At 41.4% G+C, this 22,942-nt stretch overlaps 5 protein-coding genes and 2 non-coding genes across 12 annotated transcripts in view; 2 read left to right on the top strand and 5 right to left on the bottom strand.

The window, feature by feature from the left end:
• Positions 1-1,130, bottom strand: part of macrod1 (mono-ADP ribosylhydrolase 1) — a 111,805-nt gene extending 110,675 nt beyond the window's left edge. For 2 of the 3 annotated variants that reach the window (XM_053428551.1, XM_053428553.1), the window contains exon 1: positions 545-1,129. In XM_053428551.1, coding sequence (XP_053284526.1) covers positions 545-953 — 409 coding nt within the window. In that variant the 5' untranslated portion in view covers positions 954-1,129. Of the gene's footprint in view, positions 1-544 lie in introns of all 3 variants that reach the window. The other variant, XM_053428552.1, reaches the window with a different exon arrangement.
• Positions 1-22,942, bottom strand: part of rnaseh2c (ribonuclease H2, subunit C) — a 165,516-nt gene that overhangs the window by 141,578 nt on the left and 996 nt on the right. Inside the window, exons 3-5 of one of the 2 annotated variants that reach the window (XR_008339499.1) lie at positions 22,785-22,897; positions 22,266-22,385; positions 21,490-21,628 (exon numbers count right to left, since the gene is read on the bottom strand). Coding sequence is in view for 1 of the 2 variants with exons in the window: in XM_053428556.1 (XP_053284531.1) it covers positions 21,605-21,628; positions 22,266-22,385; positions 22,785-22,897 (257 nt within the window). In the remaining variant the exon portion in view is untranslated. Of the gene's footprint in view, positions 1-21,389; positions 21,629-22,265; positions 22,386-22,784; positions 22,898-22,942 lie in introns of those variants that run through there. The other variant, XM_053428556.1, reaches the window with a different exon arrangement.
• On the top strand, positions 2,298-12,711 carry fermt3b (FERM domain containing kindlin 3b). The gene is made up of 15 exons (XM_053428546.1): positions 2,298-2,505; positions 3,604-3,728; positions 4,575-4,808; positions 6,094-6,210; positions 6,833-7,001; positions 7,638-7,740; positions 7,875-7,982; positions 8,351-8,485; positions 8,627-8,673; positions 8,869-8,993; positions 9,321-9,427; positions 9,635-9,856; positions 10,041-10,165; positions 10,616-10,757; positions 11,592-12,711. Exons 2-15 carry the CDS (start codon positions 3,605-3,607, stop codon positions 11,769-11,771), a joined length of 1,938 nt encoding a protein of 645 aa, XP_053284521.1. The 5' UTR covers positions 2,298-2,505; position 3,604; the 3' UTR covers positions 11,772-12,711.
• trnaw-cca (transfer RNA tryptophan (anticodon CCA)) lies at positions 4,082-4,153 on the bottom strand. The gene has a single exon. It is a non-coding gene; the product is annotated as a tRNA-Trp (tRNA).
• trnaw-cca (transfer RNA tryptophan (anticodon CCA)) lies at positions 5,561-5,632 on the bottom strand. The gene has a single exon. It is a non-coding gene; the product is annotated as a tRNA-Trp (tRNA).
• Positions 13,135-16,507, bottom strand: trpt1 (tRNA phosphotransferase 1). The gene is made up of 7 exons (XM_053428554.1): positions 16,246-16,507; positions 15,953-16,034; positions 14,844-15,013; positions 14,252-14,429; positions 14,093-14,149; positions 13,888-13,998; positions 13,135-13,795 (listed from the first exon to the last, which is right to left on the bottom strand). The coding sequence occupies exons 1-7, from the start codon at positions 16,309-16,311 to the stop codon at positions 13,773-13,775; spliced, it is 687 nt and encodes a 228-aa protein (XP_053284529.1). The 5' UTR covers positions 16,312-16,507; the 3' UTR covers positions 13,135-13,772.
• Positions 16,530-21,346, top strand: zbtb3 (zinc finger and BTB domain containing 3). Of its 3 annotated transcripts, none has more exons than XM_053428549.1 (4): positions 16,530-16,606; positions 16,884-16,998; positions 17,364-18,187; positions 18,377-21,346. In XM_053428549.1, exons 3-4 carry the CDS (start codon positions 17,367-17,369, stop codon positions 19,401-19,403), a joined length of 1,848 nt encoding a protein of 615 aa, XP_053284524.1. In that variant the 5' UTR covers positions 16,530-16,606; positions 16,884-16,998; positions 17,364-17,366; the 3' UTR covers positions 19,404-21,346. The 3 variants fall into 3 exon arrangements, with proteins under 3 accessions (XP_053284524.1, XP_053284522.1, XP_053284523.1); XM_053428547.1 differs by having other exon boundaries at positions 18,374-21,346; XM_053428548.1 differs by having other exon boundaries at positions 16,559-16,606; positions 16,862-16,998; positions 18,374-21,346.

Here is a 22,942-nt window from a genome sequence, read left to right as displayed (position 1 = left end):
TCCACGTGCTGCCAATGGACTGTCTGTCATTTATGAACTTACAACTGATATTCATCAAGCTCCACTTTACGTCAAGAGAAAGACTTTCAAATGTTACTGATATGTTTATATGTTTCATCTTATAACCTTAAAGCTCCAGTGTGTATGATTTAGGTGAAAGGGTTCAATTGGCAGAAATTGAAAAGAAATAAATCCTACTGATGTTTTCACTAGTGTGTTTCATATAAATTGATTTGTTTACCCTAGCATAGGCCCTTTATAAATAAATGAATCTAATTATATTTAAAGTGTCTTATAGTGCTGTACGGTATCTTGTGAACTAACTCGACTCTGACTCGGGAAAGTGTTAAAACAAATTTTACTCGTTCAGGTGATGTTTGTGCAGCCATAAGCTCTTAGATAATTGTGCTCATCATCATCTTCATCTTACATGCATGGGGCTGGTAGTTAAACTTTAGTGTAAACTGTGTACATCTATCAACCAGTGGCAGGTTGACAGCTCTGTTAAATGTGCATCTTCTCTGGTTTCGTGGCTCGGGCTCACCCTTGGTCTCCTTCCAGTCTCCCTCCGGGGAGTTCAGGTTAACTTTGACGGGCATGGCGGACAGGGTCCCGGTGTGGAGACACCTGACCAGCGCGACTGTGCTCACTCCAACGGCCGCACCGAGGGCGACCTTACCCAGCCAGCCTCTCCTCCCCTTGTGGCCCAGACTGGACTTCCAAAGAGCGGCCGCCGCTGCTGCGGAGAACTTCTCTGCTCGGAGGGCAGCGTTAATATGGCCGCGGGGAGGACCTGTGGCTGGCTTCCATCCCGACCGGGGACTTCCTGGAGCCGCTGTGTGTTTGAACTTGGCCGCGACTCTCTGGAAATCGGCCCGGATACGGAGAAGGGAGCCGGAGGAGCGGGGCAGGGCTCTGACATGTGAAAGTAGAGCTGATATTTGCAGCGCCATGTTAGTAACGGGGAAGGGGTTGCTGCGATAGCGGGTCGAGTTACAGAAGCTTCACCGGAGACGGATATCGGCTACACGTTTCGTTTTCGGTTCGAGCCACGCACCGGACGTTTCACTGCACGTCTGACTGCCAGCTTCCATGTGCCATTTTTGTTTTGGAAGCAAAACGTGTGGACTTTACCATCTACAAGAGGAGGGGGGGTGGCCAGTTAACTGTCACTCGAAATACTCATATTAAAACGTGTAAATATGTGTTAACATGATGTATAATGCTGTTTTACAAACGTTTTGTTATAACCAGAGAAAATGAAATGTAACAGTGTGGCCAATACTACTTTTATTTTTTATTTCACACAGTCACATGACATGCGAGAGCCGAGGCCGACAAAACAACGCCGAGGCCGCCTTAAAAATTTACGGAAATAGTTTATCATGGCAACAAGTATTATATACATAATTATTTTACCGATCACAGAACGTTTCTTAAATTTTATACACATCTGAAATGTGAATATTTACAGAATATTTATTCGAAAGGAATCAGGGCTTTAACAAAAGTTAAAATAAAATAAAAATATACTCATACGCATGTATTTTTTTTCAGTTTAAAATAATTACATATTAGGACTATCTGTCTAATGACTTTCACACATCGTATTGCAGTAGGATGCAGTAGTATAGTTTTCTATTCACACTGTTGACTGTGTTTCTCTCCTTCAGCCCAAAATGCACAACGTAAAAACGGTCCCTAAAGGCAACTTTATGCTTTTTTTCCTTCATTTGAGCGCCCCCTAGCGGCTCGTGCAACTGAATATCAGTAGACTGTGTCCATGATTGTAGTTCAGGAAATCAATATTCGATTGAAGGATTTTTTCCCTCAACCAGTCAACCCTAATCAGGTTAACATTACTCTCTGACTTTGCTGCTCACACAATGTACAGGAGATTCCCAGTGGACAGTGCCAACTGAAAGGCTTAGCTATAAACCCATTATCCCTTCATTTCAAACTGGAGGTAAAATATTTTTGCATAATACTGCTAACAAACAAACATACAACAAATATAGATGAAATATAACTTTCTAGGCAGAGTGAATAACACATATCCTAAGACTACTTATTGCTAATCTTGCAAAACTCCAAATGGGATCTGTGGTCTACCATGAGTTGTGTGTGTGCTTGCTAACTGACAAATGGAAGAGAGTGATACTGTGTATTGTCTGTCATTCAACAATTCCTCCACATATTCTGTAGGAATATGCACATGCACATTTCCTGATATGAGTAACTCACACGGCCTGTCAGTCAAGATTGAGCCTATTTCACATTTCCGCCTGGCGGAAACTGACAAAAAAAGGAACAAGCCTTTCTTGACAGAAGTGACAAAGGCACCCCAGATGTAGCTGCACAGACCACAACCCAACCCGAGAGACGCGACAACTCATCACACAAAACGTTCTCAGAAAACGTGGGGAGCTTCTTCAGCGATCTGGCAGAGGCACAGGGGTCCCTCCACTTTGCTTCTCTCAAAACCTTGAACAGAGGAAACTGAAGGTAATGTTTTTGTACTGTGTGATGGTGTGTGTGACAGCATGAGTGACGGAGAAAGTTAGGATGGGGTGTGTACATGTGAGGCTTCTGTATCACAAAAAGGTTACGCCGCTTTATATAATACAATGAAACTGGTTCACTGGTTACACATCGGAACCCACTCAGATAAATGTAAAGTAAGTTTAGACCTCTAAAAGAGGTGAGGAGTGGTGCGGACCCAACATCTCTTCATTTCCATGGTATCGTTTGTGATACCAGTCTTTGAAAATACAAAAAACTGAGGAACTAACACATATCAACTGTAATTTCTTGGAATCGGACTCCCTCTCAAACACACGCAGTAACCGTTTGAGCTCGAGATGAACATCACACTGTGGGAGCGTCAGAAAGCGGAAGTGTGCGTCCATGGCGATAGTTTGAAGCAGAAAAAGGAAGTGCTCTTTAAACTGGACATGTCAGTATAAGGTCATCCAGTTTGTGTATGCGTGTGTGTTCGTGTTACTCCGTATCATGTGACTTTGAACTGTGTAATATAATATGCAAGTTTTCTTTGTCTCGTATAATAAGTTTAATATTTAGTTCCCTCGTGCTCTTTTAACAGGATGTGTAATTTACCTTTTCACAGCAGTTTTACCCTCTTGGAAAATGTCTTTCACATTTTTGACACACAATGCTATGATCTTTTTTCATACTTTTAAACATGTTAACAATTAGTTCGGAGATTAAGTGCATAACCTCTCACTACTGACAGGAAAATAATGATTAAATTATAAAAATGTCCATGAAGAAACATCTGATCAATTTTAATACCTCACTTGAAGAGTTGATGTTGGCAGTGAAATGGATGTTTTATTTTGATATCATTCAATAAGATCTGTCTTGTTCATCTTTTGTACACACTGGATGAATCACATTTATCAAACATTTAAAAATCCCTCTCTGACCACCCTTTTTAACAACTTGTTTTCAGTTTGAAGAAATCTAGAGCTTCTTTCTCTCCATGTTTGTCTCTGCTGCTTTCCTCTCCTCTCCTGGTATCTGTCTACTCCACTCCATCACACCTTACTCCTTCATTCCTCTCTCTCTCTCTCTCTCTCCCAGTATGGCAGCGTGGGACCTGGCAGTCACAGTTGAGGACCTGGGGCCCGATTCCCCACCTGTCAACCTCAGCGTGACCTCTGAACTCCACGTCGGAGGGGTCATTCTCAAGCTGGTGGAAAAGACACGTAGGTCACTGTCTGTCTGACGCTTTTGTCTCAGTCTGTCTCTCAATCTCTCAAATAATATTATATTTATCTCTTTGTACATAGCCGTCATTTGCAATCTCTTATACGTCATTGGGGGAATTTAAGTCAGGTGGCTGCTATGCTATGCTTTTGGGATTTCCTGTGAGAGAATTAGGACAAAAGAAAAGACGAGCAAGGAGCTTAGTGACCATTTTATTCTAATCATCAACTGATTTATTACCATTAATAAAGTTATCACTACATTTATTGTGCTTGGTGCATTAAAGCCACAAACTCACCACATAATGATCCACACACAGTCCAAAGAAAATTCTGAAATTGGTCAGAGTAACTGACCCTGACGTGATTTGAACACGCAACCTTCTGATCTGGAGTCAGACGCGCTACCGTTGCGCCACAGAGTCACTGAACATTGAGGTCCTTATCAAACTACAAATACAAATATCCATGACTCATTCTCATTTACTGCCACAACTGTTTAAATATGTAGTTTCGATAAACGTTTTTCACAGCAGACATTTTTACATAAAACAGAAGGTAAACACCTGTGTCTCTTGAAGCCTCTATAATTGAACAGAACAGAACCATAATTAATATAAGTAATTTAATAGTTGTGTCTACTGTCCACTGCATCACATGCAGTCACATAAAATGGATTGTTCCTAATGAAATGAACGGTAGCACAAGGCTACATAAAACGTATACGATATAAATTAATAGTTTTCCTCTTGTTGTCACTTTACTGTTGTGAGTGCTTGAAACAAACGAATGTTAACTCATCCTCAGCCTTCAGTGACATTTGCTTGTTCTGTGTGTCCTCTGCAGAGATCAAGCGGGATTGGTCGGACCATGCCCTGTGGTGGGAGCAGAAGCAGCGGTGGCTGCTGAGGACGTCCTGGACTCTGGAGAAATACGAAATCCATGCTGATGCTCGGCTGCTTTTCATGCCCCGACACAAGCCCCTGAAGCTGGGTCTGCCCAACGGCATCACCCTGAGGCTCCACGCCTGCTTCTCCAACCCCGTCTTCCAGACCGTGATGGGCATCTGCAGGATGCTCAGTGAGTCCATTCGTTCTTTGTTTGTTTGTTTGTTTCACTCTTTCCTTAGTACCTCTAATGTAATAGAGTAATTAACTATTCCCTCAGTTCTGTTTCTTTCTACTTCTACTCAGTAGCAGTTCACGACCTAATTATTCAGAATATGTAAAAGTGTCTCATTAATATGTTGCAATCTATTTTGAATGTAACAACACACACACACACACACACACACACATACCATTGACTGAAAACAAGTCCTCCACCATCTGCTGTGCTTTCATTAGGTCTAATTGTGGCACTTCTTGATCTCGATTCCTCACCAGAAAATCCCCTGGAGGTGGCAACTGACTGGAAAGGTTTTTGAAAAGCAGCAGACTTAGGGGAAATAATGAAATCTGTCAGTAGAAAAGCAGCTTAGAGGGAGCTGAGGTACAGTTTAAGAAAGCTCTGATTTCTATCAAATTTACCATGAAGCAGGTTGTTAGACGCAGACACAGAAATAACTCTCTGTAAACTCTCTTGTGAACGGATTATAACTCAGTACATAAAGACTCAATCAGCCTATTATTCCCAGTGGTTTCATTCCAGGGATTTTGTCATTACTGTCCGTGGGTTAGGGTTGGAACATCTTTTGATGTGATTCTTGAATCTAATTGTTGATTTACTGAATGATCACGATAAGAAAAGAATAGAACATTTTACCGTCACTTTTTGTTACAGTTTCAAAAGGCTTGTGGCACTTAACAATAGTTTAAAAAAATTATCCATCCTGACCCTGACGTGATTTGAACACGCAACCTTCTGATCTGGAGTCAGACGCGCTACCGTTGCGCCACAGAGTCACGTGGTGCAAACAGGTTTGTCAACATATAATACCATAAACGGTGGTAGAGCGTATCGTATTGAAAAGCCTTTGGATCGGCAGATACAGTATATATACACAATTCAACTCACTGAGGATGAGAACAAAGCTGATCTATGAGATCAGTTGTATAAATTGGTATAATTGTATAATTGTAAAGAATAAGCTGAGCAGCACAGGCCAATTCGGAGAGTTTGAGTTGTATACTCTGCAGGTTTCAATACGCTTTGTATCATAGGTTTTTATGTATTAGCACAGATTTGTACTGTGTTTACAGTTGTTTAGAAGAAGAAGTTGAAAAACGTGTTCCCCACTTTGTTTAACACACCCTCACACACGCATTCTTCTGACCTGGAATCAGACACACTACCATTGTATTACAGCTGAGACAAACTCTGCTAAATAAATCAAATGTCTATTTCCTCTGTGTTACCTCTACAGACATCCGTCACCCTGAGGAGTTCTCCCTGCTTCGGCCTGTAGAGGAGAAAAAGAAGAAGAAAGACAAAGACTCAGCGGAGGAGATCTACGACCTGACCGAGGTGCCTCTCTCCTCAGGTACACAGCTCACACTTCATACTCCGCGCACCCGTCATGAACACATCCGAGAAGTGGTGTCTCTGAGAGAATTTATGTAAAAGTTTGACATTTCTAAAATGTTTATGTGGTAGAAGTAGAATATGTCAAATGTTGTCATTGATTGATTTACTACTGCCATTTTCACCTTTTTATTTGTCCTTAATGGTATCCCTTTGTATCCGTGCCATCATAAAGAAACTGATTAAAATAACCTTTTAACCTTTTTCAATATCTGAGTGGAGGCTAAGGTAATAACAATAATCACTGAAAGATCCTGATTTGAGTCTGTTTTGCCTCTGAGAAGAAACTGAGGGACAATCAAGGCTGAGATAGTTTATCCTCAGGAGCTTTTATACAAACAGACAATTTAATTGAAAAAAGATTGTATGATTAATACAGCTTTTTAAGTATACTTCGTGGTGCTTGTCTGAAAGGTGCCATACAAATAAATAAACCATAGTAGCAACTTTCTTCTCTTTCTTTTTTCTAAATCAGCTATTGTGCGTTTTACAGTAAAAACTGAGACATTAATCGGGGAGGTCAGATTTTATTTATATATTTTTATATTACTGTAACCTTCCAACTCACTCCTCATTTACAGTGTCCCGGCCTTGTCTGTACAATGGCATGCCAGCTCACTTTGCTGACTCACCTCAGATGGAGGCAATCTACAAGATGCTGTCGGTTACTCAGCCTCCCCCCGCCCCAGAAGTCATAGCCAAGCAGTACCGCGCAGCCAGCGTGGTAGACAAGGCCCATATCAATGGCAGGTATGTTCATACACATACACGTGTGCTAAAAACCAACCTAAACTTAATTAACAAAGTGAGGAGCTGTGGCTTTTAAGACAAGAACAAACTAGGTTAAAGCTCTACAGCCCCACAGTTTAATACTATATATAACAGGTTATATACAAAGTTTTGCTTCAGGCCTCCTGTCTCTCTAAAAGAGTCTGAATCTAAGGAATCATGGTTCTGACTTTTAACTGAAGAGAAGTGTCTACATTGTAGATGTGTCATACTAATTCACTGACTCAAGCCTCTTTCACATCTCAAATTTTGACTTGTACTTTGAGAAAAGTAAACATGTTGTTAACAAGGACATAGAACTTTTCAGTTGTACCAGTCTTGGTTGATAAAGGTATTACTACTACTGCTATCTGCCTATTCTTTTTTTCACTCTTTTCTTCCAACCGTCTTTCTCAAGTTTAAAGTGAAAAATCAAATGAAAAAATATACAAATGAATATTTATGAAGGAAATTCTCCTTTTGACAGGTCTCAACAATACACAGACAGATACACAGTAGATCTCAGGAATTGTGGTACTTCTCCTGTACTTGGCAATCACAAAAATATAAAAAATATATACGTATATTGATATATTTCACATATAAACTTTTTCTCAGGTGGTTGGACTCATCCCATTGTCTTATGCAGCAGGGCATCAGAGAAAATGATCGACTCTGGCTTCGCTTCAAATACTTCGCCTTCTATGACATAGAACCCAAGGTGTGTGTGTGTGTGTGTGTGTGTGTGTGTGTGTGTGTGTGTGTGTTAAAACAGCATGTTTTTGTTTACAGTACAGTGACAGTATAACCATTTTTTCACCTTCACCCTCTCATTCCTCTCGTGTGTCCCTGCAGTACGATGTTGTGCGTCTGACCCAACTTTATGAGCAGGCTCGCTGGAACATCCTGCTGGAGGACATCGACTGCACCGAGGAGGAGATGATGCTGTTTGGAGCTCTGCAGGTAGAAAACTCTGCTGCTGAGGGAGACATGGGTGCCTCACCAGAAATGGAACCATTATATTGAAAATGCTCTATGGGAAGTGACCGATTCCCCTATGAAACTCTGAAGTGTCCCATTTTACAGGAATTGAAAAGTTCATCTGGACACTAGTCATAACTTCTTCTACACCCAATTCTTATAACTTTAATAACAGATTTATGTTAAAGATACACCTAGTTGCAAAGGTTCTTCCCCTCTTTAAGACAAGTTACAAAATGTCACCATTTATAAACTGATTTTTGGATCTACATGAAAATAGGAAGCTCCAACACATTTAAACATCTCGTACATGATTATCACTCTCCTGTCTTACATTGAAACTCGTGTAGTACCACATCAGTAAGGTGTCTCAGTCGGAGCCCCAGATGTTGAGCTCCAGTGCAGCCATGGATGACCTGGAATCAGCCCTGCAGTGTCTAGAAGTCAAGATGGAAGGAGAGAGCAGCTCCGCCTCCGATCTGCTGGTCAGACATATTTGACTCACGTTCTTGTTTATTTTTGTTTGAAGTATGAGTTTAAAGAGAGATTTCAAAGAATAATAATGTTTACGTTGTTCTTCATGGAAACACGAGAGTGAAATGTGAATCATTTATCTATTCCTCCAGGAAAACATGACTGCACCAGAACTCAATGACTATCTGAAGATATTCAGGTGAGATTCATGTTCCAACCTCTCAGGTCCACATTAAATCATCTTTATAATGATATAAACATAAATAAACATCTGCTATTGAACTAATATTTGACTTTTGAGCCAATGTCCAAAACAAATTCCTTTATCATTTCTATTATACATGGACCGGTAACAGTTCATTTGGTGAAACCTATCCATGTGACTGTGTTTCAGACCAAAGAGGCTGACACTGAAGGGATACAAACAATACTGGTTCAAGTTCCAGGATACATCCATCTCGTATTTCAAGAGCAAAGAGGAGAGCATCGGAGAGCCCATCCAACAGATAAACCTCAAAGGTAATGAACAGACTATCATACTTTTTATTAGTATCATATTTCCTGCTAAGTCAGGTCAGCAATAGTTGTAAGTCAGTATGTAACCATTAGTGGCAGACGAACCGGCAGTCATAGTTTAGCATCCTGTTTATTCAGATCTGTGAAACGTCACTGCTCAGAAATGATCACCTACATTACTACAGCATTACTGTTACATTACTACTTCCATATATTGTGGATAGCCTAGTTCCCCTCCTCGGTATGTTCCAACACTATTCCATCGCCATGTCTGACCCATAACTGTAACATGTCAGTTTTCTTAGACTGTAATATTGACTCTGCACACAGGGTGTGAAGTGGCGCCAGACGTTAACGTGGCTGCACAGAAGTTCCAAATCAGACTCCTGATACCAGCACCTGAGGGAATGAACGAGGTCTATCTGCGCTGTGAAAACGTAAGGCCCCCCCCCCCCCCACACACACACACACGCCTCTCCTTGTGTCTGTATGTGACATCCTCTCAGTTCCATCACCTCTCTTTCAACACCTCATGTCGTTGTCTCACTATCTCACATCTCTGACCCCAGTTCCACCTCTCCTCTACTCTCACTCACTAACTCTCTCTCTTGCACTACACTGTGTCTCTGCCTCTCGCCCTCCAGAAGCAGCAGTATGCTCAGTGGATGGCTGCATGTCGGCTGGCCTCCAAATGCAAGAGTCTCGCCGACAGCAGTTTCCAGAGTGAAATACAGAGCATCCACTCCTTCCTGGCAATGCAGCAAACCAACACTGGTTCCCACGGTAACGCACCTGCCAGTGACGAGAGCATCAATGCCCACAGTCTGGTATCGCCACGCTACCACAAGAAGTACAAAATCAAACAGGTACAACAGCCACACAGGAGGAGGAATTTCTACATAGAAACCAAATTATTAAAAAAATTGTCGATGCAAGGTTTCTTATTTGTATTAGACATCTGCAGCAGCCCAGGGATGGATATCGACTGAATCAGTTTGTGCAGCAAATGTATGTTTACATCTGATCTTTACCCTGTGCCTGTTCCTCCAGCTGACCCCTCGTATCCTGGACGCGTACCAGAACGTGGCTCAGCTCTCGCTGACTGATGCAGTCACGCGCTTCCTGCAGATCTGGCAGGCTCTTCCTGACTTTGGTCTCTCATACTTCGTTGTCAGGTCACGTTTACAGTTGACTTAGAAGCTTTTTCAGAATTCATCAATTTAATCTTTTTTGTTCACAACATGATGTCCGAAATCTAGAACTTTCATAATTTTACATATTTCCTCCTTTTACGTAAAATGTAAATACACATTTGTTCATACACAGCATAAATATATCAATGACTGTTAAAGTTGAAGGTCTTTTCAGAAATGAAGAGTAAACAGTTTAAGGCCAAACAATACAAACATCTAAGATCCTTAAAAATGTTGTCAAAATGACTTTCAAATGTAGATTGTCTGCAACTACCACCTATTCGCTTGACACATTCAGAAGATGAATTCTGAAACTTTCAAACATTCATTCATGAGTCCCTGCTCTTGACACAGTCGTGGTGTAAACATGAGTGTTGATAAGAGTGATGGTATCCAAAGCAAGAATTTAACAAGACATTTTCTGACCAATAGGTTCAAAGGTAGCCGAAAAGACGAGGTAATGGGCATCGCCCCTAACCGTCTAATCCGCATTGACCTGGGGGTGGGTGATGTGGTCAAGACATGGCGTTACAACAACATGAAGCAGTGGAACGTCAACTGGGACATACGACAGGTCAGAATCTGTAATCTGGTTTATTGCGTGATGTGCTGGTGAATTTGAGTTTTCTTAGCATTCATGGAATGTGGAAAATCTTATGTCACTAATCTATTTGTGGTAACTTAATGAAAAGTCAAAAATGTCAGTCTGACTGAATTTGCCACATTAGAAACCTATAAAAAAACTTTACTTAAACACAGAGAGAGAAACTCTACGTAACACTGGTGACTTGATCAGCAATAAAACCTTAGAAATGGGAATACACGAAGAGACCCCATTAACACTGACTAGAAAACCAGAGGAGTTTTAGTTCTTACAGGGAAGAGTTATCTTTTAAAAGAGACACATTGTCTCTTTAAGACCCCCCTCCAAAGCCCAGTCTAATCTGATTGGCCGGCTGACTCTCTCTGTTGTGATTGGTCAACTGCTTCCGGTGCATGTTAGAAATGTCAGCCTCCTCTCTTACTTTACCTGGCTTTATCAGGGGGGGACCAGACTTCCTGCTGGCATGCATTATGTGAAGGTGGGTGATGTCCCTGACACCTCGATGGTGCGGACGTATCGGCCGAACCACTGAGAAGGTGTTTCAGGAGCTTCAGGAGCAGTGTGTTCTGTGCTGGAGAGGAGCTGTGGACTTACAGCTTTTTTAGCTTTTCAGAACTTTTACATAGAAACAAACCAATTATACACTAGGGGAAAGAAAAATTGAAAATGTCTCTTTTAAAGGATCCCCTAATAAATTGTCAACATTGTATTTTTTCGCTGTCTTATTATCATTTCTGATATTATACATTCATCTTTAGCTAACAATTGTTTCCTTGTGTGCGTGTGTTTCTCTGACCCCTCCAGATGGCCATCGAGTTTGAAGGCAACATCAACATCGCGTTTAGCTGCGTGACTGCTGACTGTAAAATCGTTCATGAGTTTATTGGAGGCTACATTTTCATGTCAACACGCAGTCGTGAGAAGAGCGACACGCTCAATGAGGAACTCTTTCACAAGCTGACCGGAGGCCATGAAGCTCTCTGAGACGAAAACACACCGTGCATTCTAGGTTGCATTCAGTCGAATGCAAAAAAAGTGTCAAAAAGAGATATACTGCTCATATGTTAATGTGTAAACCCACTTTATCAGCCCACTTATGTTTTTATCTAGTGTTAGATTCACACACACTGGTTTTCGTCAGAGGATGGAGGACTTCACATGAGTTCAAGTCGACGGGTCCTCATGCTGACTTCTACTTGCCTTCAGGACGGAGTAAACATCTGGTTCAGCATCACTGGGACAAAATCATTTTGGATGAGCCACCAGCTACTTTTCTTTTTCACCCTTTAGTATTCAGACTTGTAATCAGTATTATTCAGTATGCAAAGCTAAACTTTGTCCACCGCTGCAGTCATATTATCACTTAAACGTTTGTAAGTAATGAATATCACATAAGTGCTACATTATTATGAGAGCAAACAATTAGAAATACAATATTTGCCACATGAACATATGGATAAACAAAGATTTATTAGGATAAATACAATAATCCACTTTTAATGATCTGTTGTCTTCCCTCCAGGGTAGTCGTGACATATGGTGGTAACTTCTGTTGTTTGTTACGCAGGAAGCTTTCGATCAATTATCTCCTCTTACATGCTGTGAGTGTGTCCATATCTTACAAGTCACAGTAAAGTCAGTCCGTTAAATAAAAACCACAGTTTCTGCACCCTCTGCTTTCCTAGAGTCACATGGCTAACCACACACGCAAATGTTTGTTTGTTTGTTGGTGCAAGCAGGCAGAGTGTGTGCGTGTGTGTGATTGTGACTAGTGTTATTTTACAACTTTTTAGAAAGATTGACCAGGTCATCTATTTGGGCCATAGTTTATTTAGCATTAACAATACAATGGGAACATGTAAAAAGTGACATTCGTTAGCTTAAGTTGGTTAATTTGGTTATAAATAAAGATGTTTCCCTACAATTTTCCTGTTTCTTTCCATGACAAGTTCTCCAATTTAGTTTAATTTAGGATTAACTCTGAATTGACTCTCCTATTCCCGAGGATGCTCATGCCAAAGTGCCAAGTGTTACCAAGGGAACTAGTATGAGCCTCAACCAATCACGGGATGGTAGCCCAGTCAGGTGAGAACTTCCTGCAACCACAGATGAATTAGTATCCCCACACTGATGGGATTTCTATGATGCTTAATCACAGCCAACACTTAGGGGAATGGTCAAGGGCTCTCTAATCAGAGCAGGAGAGAAAAACCCAGGAACATATTTAGAACCCCATAAACATGCATGTTTGATACTGTAAACTCTTCATAAACAACATGTGTAATGGTCATATTCACAATAAGAACTGTTGTACACTCATAGATGGACACATTCAATATCAACACAGTAAAGTTCCACTAATCAAAGCTTTAATCAGATCTTTCTAACTATTCTTACATTTTTCAATCAAAAGAAAATTTGGACCAATTCAAAAATCAACTTATAAAAAAAAATATATACATATTCCTTTATTTAAACTCTCACTTTTCCTACAGCACTTTTATTCATTTTCCAGATTGTTTTCACAATTTCAGTTAAAATACTCCAAAGTAAATTTAGCATGTTCACTGGAAACAGATGGGAACAACTGGGCAGCTTAATATGTATTGTGATTTTACATTGTATAAAATAATAAACAATATATAACCTGTTAAGTGGTGATGTTTAAAGGTGCTGTGAAGATGAATTTGTTAACTAAATATTGACAGAATAAGGCTAACTGGATAAATCTGTCTTTTTGCTAAGCTAAGCAGCTGCTTTGTATTTACTGTACAGATATAATGGAGAGTCTCAACTAACTCTTCTTTGTAATAGTTTGATACATTGTTTAATTAGTTAGTAAGAATCATCACCATTGTTTTGAACCCACCTAACGCAATCAATCAAAACATTGGTTCCTCCCACTGGCGGACTTGGCTGGAGCCGTCTTCCAGGAAGCCTGAGGTGTGTGTCCCCCAGGTTACATAGAGGTGATGCAGGCTGCTGCTACTGAAGTGGCAGGATGCTCCCTGAAACACAGGACCAGAGTGACCTCAGTGAACAAGGAGATGATAAATCCTTCAAAACAAAATCAGAAAATCCATGTGATAGTTTTTCTTACGTGTAGGTCTCAGTCTTAAGGCTCGGCTAAAGTATTTTGGGAGAAGTTTTCCCTCTGCGTCACCTGCAGTCAGCAACACGCCGTTTTCTGACCAGAAGAACTCGATACCATCTGTTCGGTCACAAATACATATAAAACACACATTAGAGAGATATTGGCTCAACATGTGGACTGAATTGGGCAACAGTCAAAAGGCTAAAATTACCAGCGAGAGCTTTTGGGACGTCGATGAACACGGCAAGATCACAGTTTGTTCTCATTCCTGGAGGGAAATGAATAATGCTGTAGGACCAGTTTTATCAATGTCCAGAAGACACGCGTGTGTGTCTCCTTTTCTGTCACACACACCACATGCAGAGTTTACCACTGATGACGCCATCCTCCCCTGGGAGTCCGGTTGCCAGGTGGATGTGCGTCCTCTTCATGCGGCTCAGACCCTGCTGCTGGATCGAGCTCCATTTGCTGAGGTAGGAGCCATGAACGGCCTCAGCAGGATAGTCTGAAGAACCAGGCAGGACCGGTTTCAGCTCCAAATCCCTCACCTGACACCAGCAAAGGAACCAGGGAGAAGTTTGATGGACTAATTACGATTACGAGTTTTGTTAGACTTTGTAAAGAGAATGTCGGGGATGTTTTAGCTTGATTAGTTATAAAGATCTATAGTGATAGTGAAGTAAACTACTATTTGGGAAAAAGTTGGAAAAAAAACTGTACTGGATACAGTGCATATAAACTTATCATGTTAGTCCACGAAGAGGAAAAGTGATCCATCTAAAAGCCGTTTTGGTGCACATTAAATGAACAGCACAAATATAACACTGAATACAACATATCCCCAAACATCCTGGCAAGGCATTCTGGTTTGCTGTTGAAAACTATTTTCTGTGTCAGCCACAGATGTCCACATGTCTCTGTTCTGGAATACAAATGATCCGAAAATACATTGCTCTGTTTACCTGGACCGAATGGCCCTGGTTGGCTCGAATCTCCATCCGTCCATCCTCTGGGTGCGAACGCAGCTTGAAGCGCTGCTTGTCATCTGTGACAACGACTCTCTCGATGTCTTCCAATGAGTAAGAGCGAAACTGCGGGTGGGCCAAGAGCTCCTCCACAAACAAGAAGCCATCTGTGAAGAATGATAGCTGTTATAACTCTGGTCACAGTTCCACTTTCCACTCACCTCTGTGCACTGCACGCTGCACTGGAATACATTTACAGTCTAAAAGCATTCTGTGAAACTCAGAATAGAGAGGATGGTTTTGTGAAGGATGTAGAAAGAAAGCCACTGCCATTTCTAGACCTGTCCATAATAGCAAAGGCAACATTTACCACAATGTCAATTATTATCTCATATGGTCAATTGTAACTTTTGCCTGAGGAACCTACGTATGTTAAACTATAACCCTGATTTTTTGGATTGCTTTGACTATGGTTCATAATATGAATATTAGTGACTCTGGCTGGGATTGAAGCACAGACCCAAAACATTTGCTGTTGTTCATCATCTGTGTTTAGTGAACAAATTGGTCACATTAAAATCAAACAGTCCGATATGTGAAAATAATACAGTATAGCATTTCTATTTCTATGTCATAGAGGCTTAAGACAAGAGTAAACCCACAACATAATAATAATTTTAACTTTATTTGTATAGCACTACAGATTGAATTCAGTTGAATTGTATGTGCCAAATCACAACATGCTAAGGTGTAGACCTTAAAATTTATAGGGAGATCCAAATTTTGTTTGTTAAAAGGAAAATGTTGTATTATGGTGTCATCAGGAGTTTCTGCCTTTTATTCACAATTGCGTTAAATACACACATATTTCGTTCAAGTGCTCTACCTCAGATTAATAAAATAGTGTTTATCATAAAGAAAAAATGAAAACCTTCACTCAGGAGAAAAAATCAGTCAGTAAACCTAAAAGAAATAATAATGTGACGTTTATGGTGATAATCATTGATACGGACTGATGTGAAAAGATAAACGCTTCATACATCCAGACTTTGGACAGAGACTGTGGCTGTATAGGTGAAGGGACATTTGTTTTATGACCAGCTCACCTGCTCTCATTTGAAGACCCATCTGGCTGGCTCCATGACGCAGAGCATAAGTCATGGATTTGGACAGTCGGACATTTCTGTCCTGGTCAGGGAGGACAGACAGAGACACTCATTCTCAGCTCTGTATATAGCTGTGGTTTAAAAATACAGCCCAGACTTTACGATTACAATCTACCAATGCAGCCTGTCTTAGTTTTTTTACATATCACAGCCATGTCATGAGCTAGAAATACGTTTTTTGAGCTGTTAATAAAATGGGCACAATCTCATTCTGTGACGCTGCAATCTCTCACCTCTCCACCACGGTTCTTCCTTCCTCTTCCTCCTCCTCCTCCTCTTCCTCCTCTGTCACTGTCCATTTCAATGCAGTGAGCGTTATCACTCAGATCATGATTTCCAGCTGCTGGGTGATGTAATGTATAAATCTGCGAGTTTAGTAAATTACTGTCACAAACTACTGTTACTCATGAATCAGAGGAGTCGCCACGACTTCTGTCAACAAACATGCAGCCAGCTACCTACTTCCTCATGTTCCCGCAACCCGCCTGTGGGTGGCGGTGTGGCAGGTGGAGTGCGGCCGTCGCAACCCAAGCACCAAAGAGGAAGAGCTGCATTTTGTCTGGGATGGAAACAAACAAGCAGCATCTGTCGCAGGTAAGAAAACTTTCACCGCCTCTCTAAACGCAGGAGTTACACCAGAGCAGGACCGCTGCGCTCTGTTTCAAGTCAATGCTAACGGGTGCTAACAGAAACCATGGGGCCGTGGAGCTCTGGGGTTGTAGACTGAGGCTGAGCTGACCTGGCTAACAGATGTTAGCACGGATGATCAGGAACTACCTGTGTGCCTGGAAGAATATCTCTGTCATACCTTTCTTACGCTGTTAGCTCTGTCGCCCCCCCCCCCCTCAGTGACTGTGTTGTTTGTATGTAGTGTGACACGCGATGCTAAAACAGCGCTGAGGGGTTTGGTCGGATCACCATGGCAGCGCTCCGAAGACTCACCTTTCATTAACGACAGTTGAAGAGATACACGGGCCACACTTCCGGTGAGTACCCCGCTGTTCTGCCTTACTGTTGATGTCATGAAGTCATTTAGTCATTAAGTCAGTTACATGTTGATGTTCCTCTGTTCTTATTGCTCACACTGTATTGGAATTATTTTGTACGGTGGCCCACAAGTGTTGAACAGAATGTAATGAATATTGCATTTTATAAAAATAACCTTCATCAAATATGAGTGGTGTTTTTTTTGTAATCAGAATGGACTCACCCTTTATGGATATTTTTTGCCAAGAGATGACCCAATTTTAAATTGGTGCAGGTCATTATTATCTGAAGAAATCATACGATAACGTTTCTTTCTAGCTGACCCCAGAGCTGTCTGTACTGATTCATCCTCTGTCTTGTACAGGTGATGGAGTTCCCCCAGCATTCCCAGCAGCTCCTGACCGCGCTGCGTTCCCAGCGTCAGCGAGGCTTCCTCTGTGACTGCACTGTCCTGGTGGGATCATCCCGTTTCATGGCTCATCGTGCTGTCTTGGCCTCCTGCTCGCCTTTCTTTCACATGTTTTACTCGGATTCCCCAGGGAGCAATGGTGAAAACAAATCGACCTGCTCTGTCACACTCGACAGTGACATTGTCACGGCTGCTGCTTTTGGCTTGCTCTTGGACTTTGTTTATGAAGGTGTACTGCAGCTGGAGGAGGCTCCACCAGTGGAGGACATATTGGCGGCTGCGAGCTTTCTGCACATGAATGAGGTGGTGAGAGTTTGCAAAAGACGACTGCAGAGACGAGGCCCTCTGGCTGAGGCCGACAGCACTCGCTCCGAGGAGAGTGCCGGTGTGAGGAAGGCAATAGAGATGGGAAGAGAGAGTGATGGTGGTGGAGCTGAACCTGTTGTGGCCATGGCAGGAGATCACTTGAATTCAGTTGCAGCGGCAGTGCGACTCTCACCAGTGGTGGTGGAGAGGCAGTTGGAGTCTGTCAAGTCTGAGCGGAGGACTAGTGGGGGGTCATCAGAGGCACGGATTCACACTCTTCTGAGCCCAGATCTTGCTGATACCACTCAGCCAGGTATGGATTCCCCTCCTTTCCCCCCAGGCAGAGAGTTCGTGCAGGGCCTCACCACTGGTCAATCTGTCCCTGCCTCTGGAGGTCACACAAAGCTGGGAGTTGGAGGTCGGGGGGAGGGGTCAGCACTCAGCAGTCCCTGCAGCACCACAGAGATGTACAGGTATAAATCTGTTGTAAATGTATCGACTAACATTTTAGAATATTCAGAGAGAAGTAGAATTCAAACGGTAGTTCCAGTAAAATATACAGGGTATACCCAAATTTGCTGTGTACTAATGGGCATTCTTACTATTTATTGTTGTTATTCTTTTTATCCTCATTCCTTTCTTTCTTTCACCTGCCGCAGCAGCAACCAGCTGCCCTCTTCCTCGTCTTCTTCCTCCCTGATCCCAGTGAGTGTGGCTGGTGGGCGGTCAGGAGTTGCTCTGTCAGAATCCAGTTTCTCTCCAAGCCTTCATCAGGACGTACCACGATTACCCCGTCACAATGATGTTCGGAAACGCCTAGAGACTGACCACAGAGGTACATCAGACGGAGGACAACAGATGGTCATGTTAATCCACGCGTCAGCACCCAACTCACACCTACAATCCAATCCGGCACCATCACCAATCCAGCGTGCACCTCCCCAAATTCGAATCCAGAACACCTTGTCACTCCAAAGCCAAAGCTCAGACTTTCACATTCACTGTCAGCCACCAAACCTTGGGAGACCTGAGGGGGATACCGGAGCTTCACCCACCACAAGAAATGTGGGCGGTGTGCGTACAGACAGCAGTAATGAGAAGAATGTGACAGTCAAAGTGGAGGCCATTGTTATATCTGATGAAGAGCTGGAGGAGGAGAACAGAGAGAGAGAACCAGTGATGGAACTGGACAATGACTTTGAAGACGACCTCCAGGAAGAGGAGCTGAACAGTCCTCAGTTTCTCCACTCCCACCCGCAGGCCCTACTACAGATGACATCCCATTCAAATGACTACTCCTTCCCCCTCTCTCCCTCCTCTTCCTCTTCAGGTGCCGGCCCTTCCTTGCAGGAACCCTCCTCTTTTGCTGCCTCCCTCATTACTCCGTCCACAGCTCAGCAGCATTTAGAGACTCCAACGTACTACCAGGACTCTATGGGTAACTTCATGGAGGACGTCCCCACTTGTGGCGTCTGTGGAAAGACATTCTCATGCACTTACACACTAAGGCGTCACGCCATTGTGCACACACGCGAGCGCCCTTATGAGTGCCGCTACTGCTATCGGAGCTACACACAGTCCGGCGACCTTTACAGACATATTCGCAAAGCTCATGACCAAACGCTGCCGGCCAAACGCAGCAAGGCAGACATGGAGCTCTCCCCACAACCACCTCCGGATCTCAGTTAACACACAATATTAATATACACACACACAAAAATTGTATCTGATATACTGACTGTAATAATACCTCCACCCTAAATGAAGTGGGGATGCAGTTAGCAATGACTTTTTCATTCAATTGATGAATTGTGTCGACTTAAAAATGTTACAAAATGGTGAAAATCTCCTTTACAATGTCCCAATGCCCAAAATGGTTTCTTCAAATGTTAATTTCTTATTTTATCCGACCAAAAGTTAAAACTGAAACACCAATCTACAATAATCTAAATATTCACGTTTGAGAGGCTTAATTGAGTAATTTTTTCGCCGTATTAAGTAACAGCCAATCTGCTTTCAAAGTATTACATTTCTGAAATAAATACTGAGAAAGCCTTTTTTTAAATATAAACACTAATCTGTTTATCTAGATATGTGCATTATTTACCTTCTTTCATACTTAACAATACATTTTAACATTTGACACTTCCCCAAAAGGACAAGGCAAATCTATGATAGATTTTTTTTTATTAATTTAACAACATTTTAAATCAAATTACTAAAGAAGCACTCTTCCCTCTTGACAGGTCACTCTGAGGAAGGCTGTTTTAGTCAGGGTAAAAAGGGTGCTGTTTTTAAATTATCCATGTGGTATTTTCACCAAAATATGTGACACACATTTCATTAAGACCCCAAGGAACCATATCAACTTGTGGTAAAATGGGCATAATATGTCCCCTTTTAAAGTAACACTTTTTAACTTTTATTGAGAAGGAGCGCCCTCTGCAGCAGAACATGGTGATTAATTCTATTTGACTTTATGTCCAGGCAATTAATGGGTTAACAGTAGGAGAAACAACTAAGTCTATCTATGTGTTGCACAGTCCCACTCACCCAAACTGAGGGGTGGATATAATCCCATGATCTCTGGCTTCCTGAAACAGAGGCTACTCTCTGTTCACTCTGTTCAATTCTTCATATTTCAAGTTTTAATGACTGACAAGTCTATTTAACTTATCTACAGTTAAGCATAACTTTTTCACTGGCTGTGTCTGATGATTGAAGCCGGTCAGTTACACACTTCTCAACAATCGTATCCGGTTACCAAAATTACATAGAGGTGATACAGACTTTCAGGATAAGGAATGGAAACCAAAGCTGCATCAGTCTCCTTAATTCAGTCAGTGAACCATTGGAACTCAATTCGAAGCTGCTATTTTAAGGTTAAAAAGTTGCTTAGTGTTGCTTGAATTGATCAAATTGCCTTTCCAGTGTGACTGTGTGCCAGCAGAAATCGACCCATGTCCTCCCATGATGCACTGTTTGTTGTTTTATTAACAGGATGAAACGATCTGTCCTTTATGTGGCAGCACATATCTTCAGAAAGTATGTAATCAGAATCTGATCTTGATAGCTGCTCCACAACTTCTCTGCTCTAAAGTTATATAAACGACAATTAATAAACTGTAAATTCTCTCAGCACTGTGCCTTATGATGTCCTGCCTTGCAATTTCTCTATCACATGTTTCATAGACTCATGAATTTTCCCATCAGCATCTAATAAAAGTTGTTAGAAATGGAAAATAAGTTCGATTCAATGAGCCTACATTACCTGGTAGGATTGTAGAGTGGGGGTGAGGCAGCAGTGAATACCTTTTGTGTTTATCTTTGCTTATTCTGTATTTTCTCCTGTCGTAGCAAACTGCATATACAGTGTGAACACATATGCCTCCTGTCTTGTTGAAATTTTTAACTGTATATGTGCCTCAATGACTGTTTGACACTGTGGAATTTGTTCTTCTGCACCATTTCACCTGTTTTTGGAGCTGTTTTAATGAAATGTCATTAGTATTGGTATTGCCACAGAAACCTAAGAATCATAAAGGAAAGTTGAATCAGTTATTTCGAGTTTTATAGTAGCAAGTGTGGAAAATCTAAATGTTATCTTGTGAATAAACTCTGTTTAGAATAAATGTGTAAATATTCATGTTTCAGTGACTGAAAATGCACAAGTGGGTCTTTTCACATTTTTTATTATTTCACAACAAGAGAACATGTACAAAAATATAAATGTTACACTTGTAACTTATTGCTCTGCAACATTAACACTACACATGTATGTCGGAAGTCGTTTTACAGGCCGGTAACCAGCAGTATCTGTACATTTCATTCCAAACACGTTGAGGTGATATCAACCAGTCTTTTCTCAGCAGGAGGTTTGGTCTCTAACTTCAGTCTTCGACCGGCCCGTGGATCTGTGAAGAGACAAAATATCAGTGTCCACCTACAAATCTGTCTACCTTCGTGTCCTTGTATTTCCAAACAATGATATTCTGATTAAATATTGTTGTCAATATAATGTTTGTCTATTTTCTTTAATTGAATTTAAACAAAGAGCAATGCCACTGTTCCAATATCAACCAGAATATCCAATATCTACCCAGAGATCCAATTTAATTGAACCATTTGTATCTTATCTTCATATTTTTAAGTTGTATGGGGACTGAAAGACTCAAGTAATCATAAAGCTTTTAGGATGCAAAAGTAATTTCAACATATAATGCATATATATGCTGATGTGACATAAACTAATGTGTGATTCAAATTATTGTTTGATAGTTTGCTGTTAGTGAACAAAGAATCGAAAAATGTGCAAATTTCCTCCGTAAAATGTGAAATTCATTATTTTTATTCACTACATGAATAAAAAAGCTGCAGCTTTAGTTAACTCATATCCTTAAAGCCATGCTTGTGATTAAGAGTTAAACATACTTAATAAATGAACCCATCTTAAACTAAAGTCTAGATAATGTAAGATCAATTTTCAAATATTAGGTGACACAGGCAAAGTCTTAAACCAGCCAAGTCAAAAATCCTCAACCAACAACTTACAGCTTCAGCAAGCTCTGGCCAATCCATTGCCATCACAACAGTGTCGTCAGAATTCGGAGATGTCTCCATGTTCCAGTAAGTCAGCTTGTCGAACACAGAGGACACCTTCACTGTCCTGTCCTGGAAACACACATACAAACACAACATTCAGCATCATGTATACATTTAGTTGTTCACAAAACTTGTGGCAACAGTGGTCAAACTGCATATTTGTTGATGTGTTTTCTTTAGGTGAAAAGAAGTTAATTCAACCCCAGCAAAGAAAAACAAGAGTGTCTATCAGATTGTTTTATTTCATGAAGTTCAAGAATAGAAATTGCAGCATGTGCAAGGATGCTTAGTGACCCTGCTTGAGGCAGATATCACTTTTAGTACCAACCTTTTATTTCATATATATATTTTATTCTGGATTGAGTCATTTTAACCCACTCTCTCCACCCACACTCCTGCACATCTAATTTTATGCCTCATGCATTCAATGCTATGATGACTGGTCCAGACAGATTCAGTGGAGTTTACCTCTTGGTCAGAGCCGGGCTTGTTGATGTCTTTCAGCACCAGGCCAGTGTAGCCCTGTGGACAGCTGAGCTCCTGCCCCTTCAACCCACGCCCCCTGAATGACACCGTCTTCTCTGTAAAGGGAGAAATACACACAAGTGAGTCTCAGCCTTGGTCTG

This window comes from Pleuronectes platessa, chromosome 8 (assembly GCF_947347685.1).
Source record: "Pleuronectes platessa chromosome 8, fPlePla1.1, whole genome shotgun sequence".
Taxonomy (NCBI): Eukaryota; Metazoa; Chordata; class Actinopteri; order Pleuronectiformes; family Pleuronectidae; genus Pleuronectes; species Pleuronectes platessa.
This window is presented reverse-complemented; position numbering and strand designations above follow the sequence as displayed.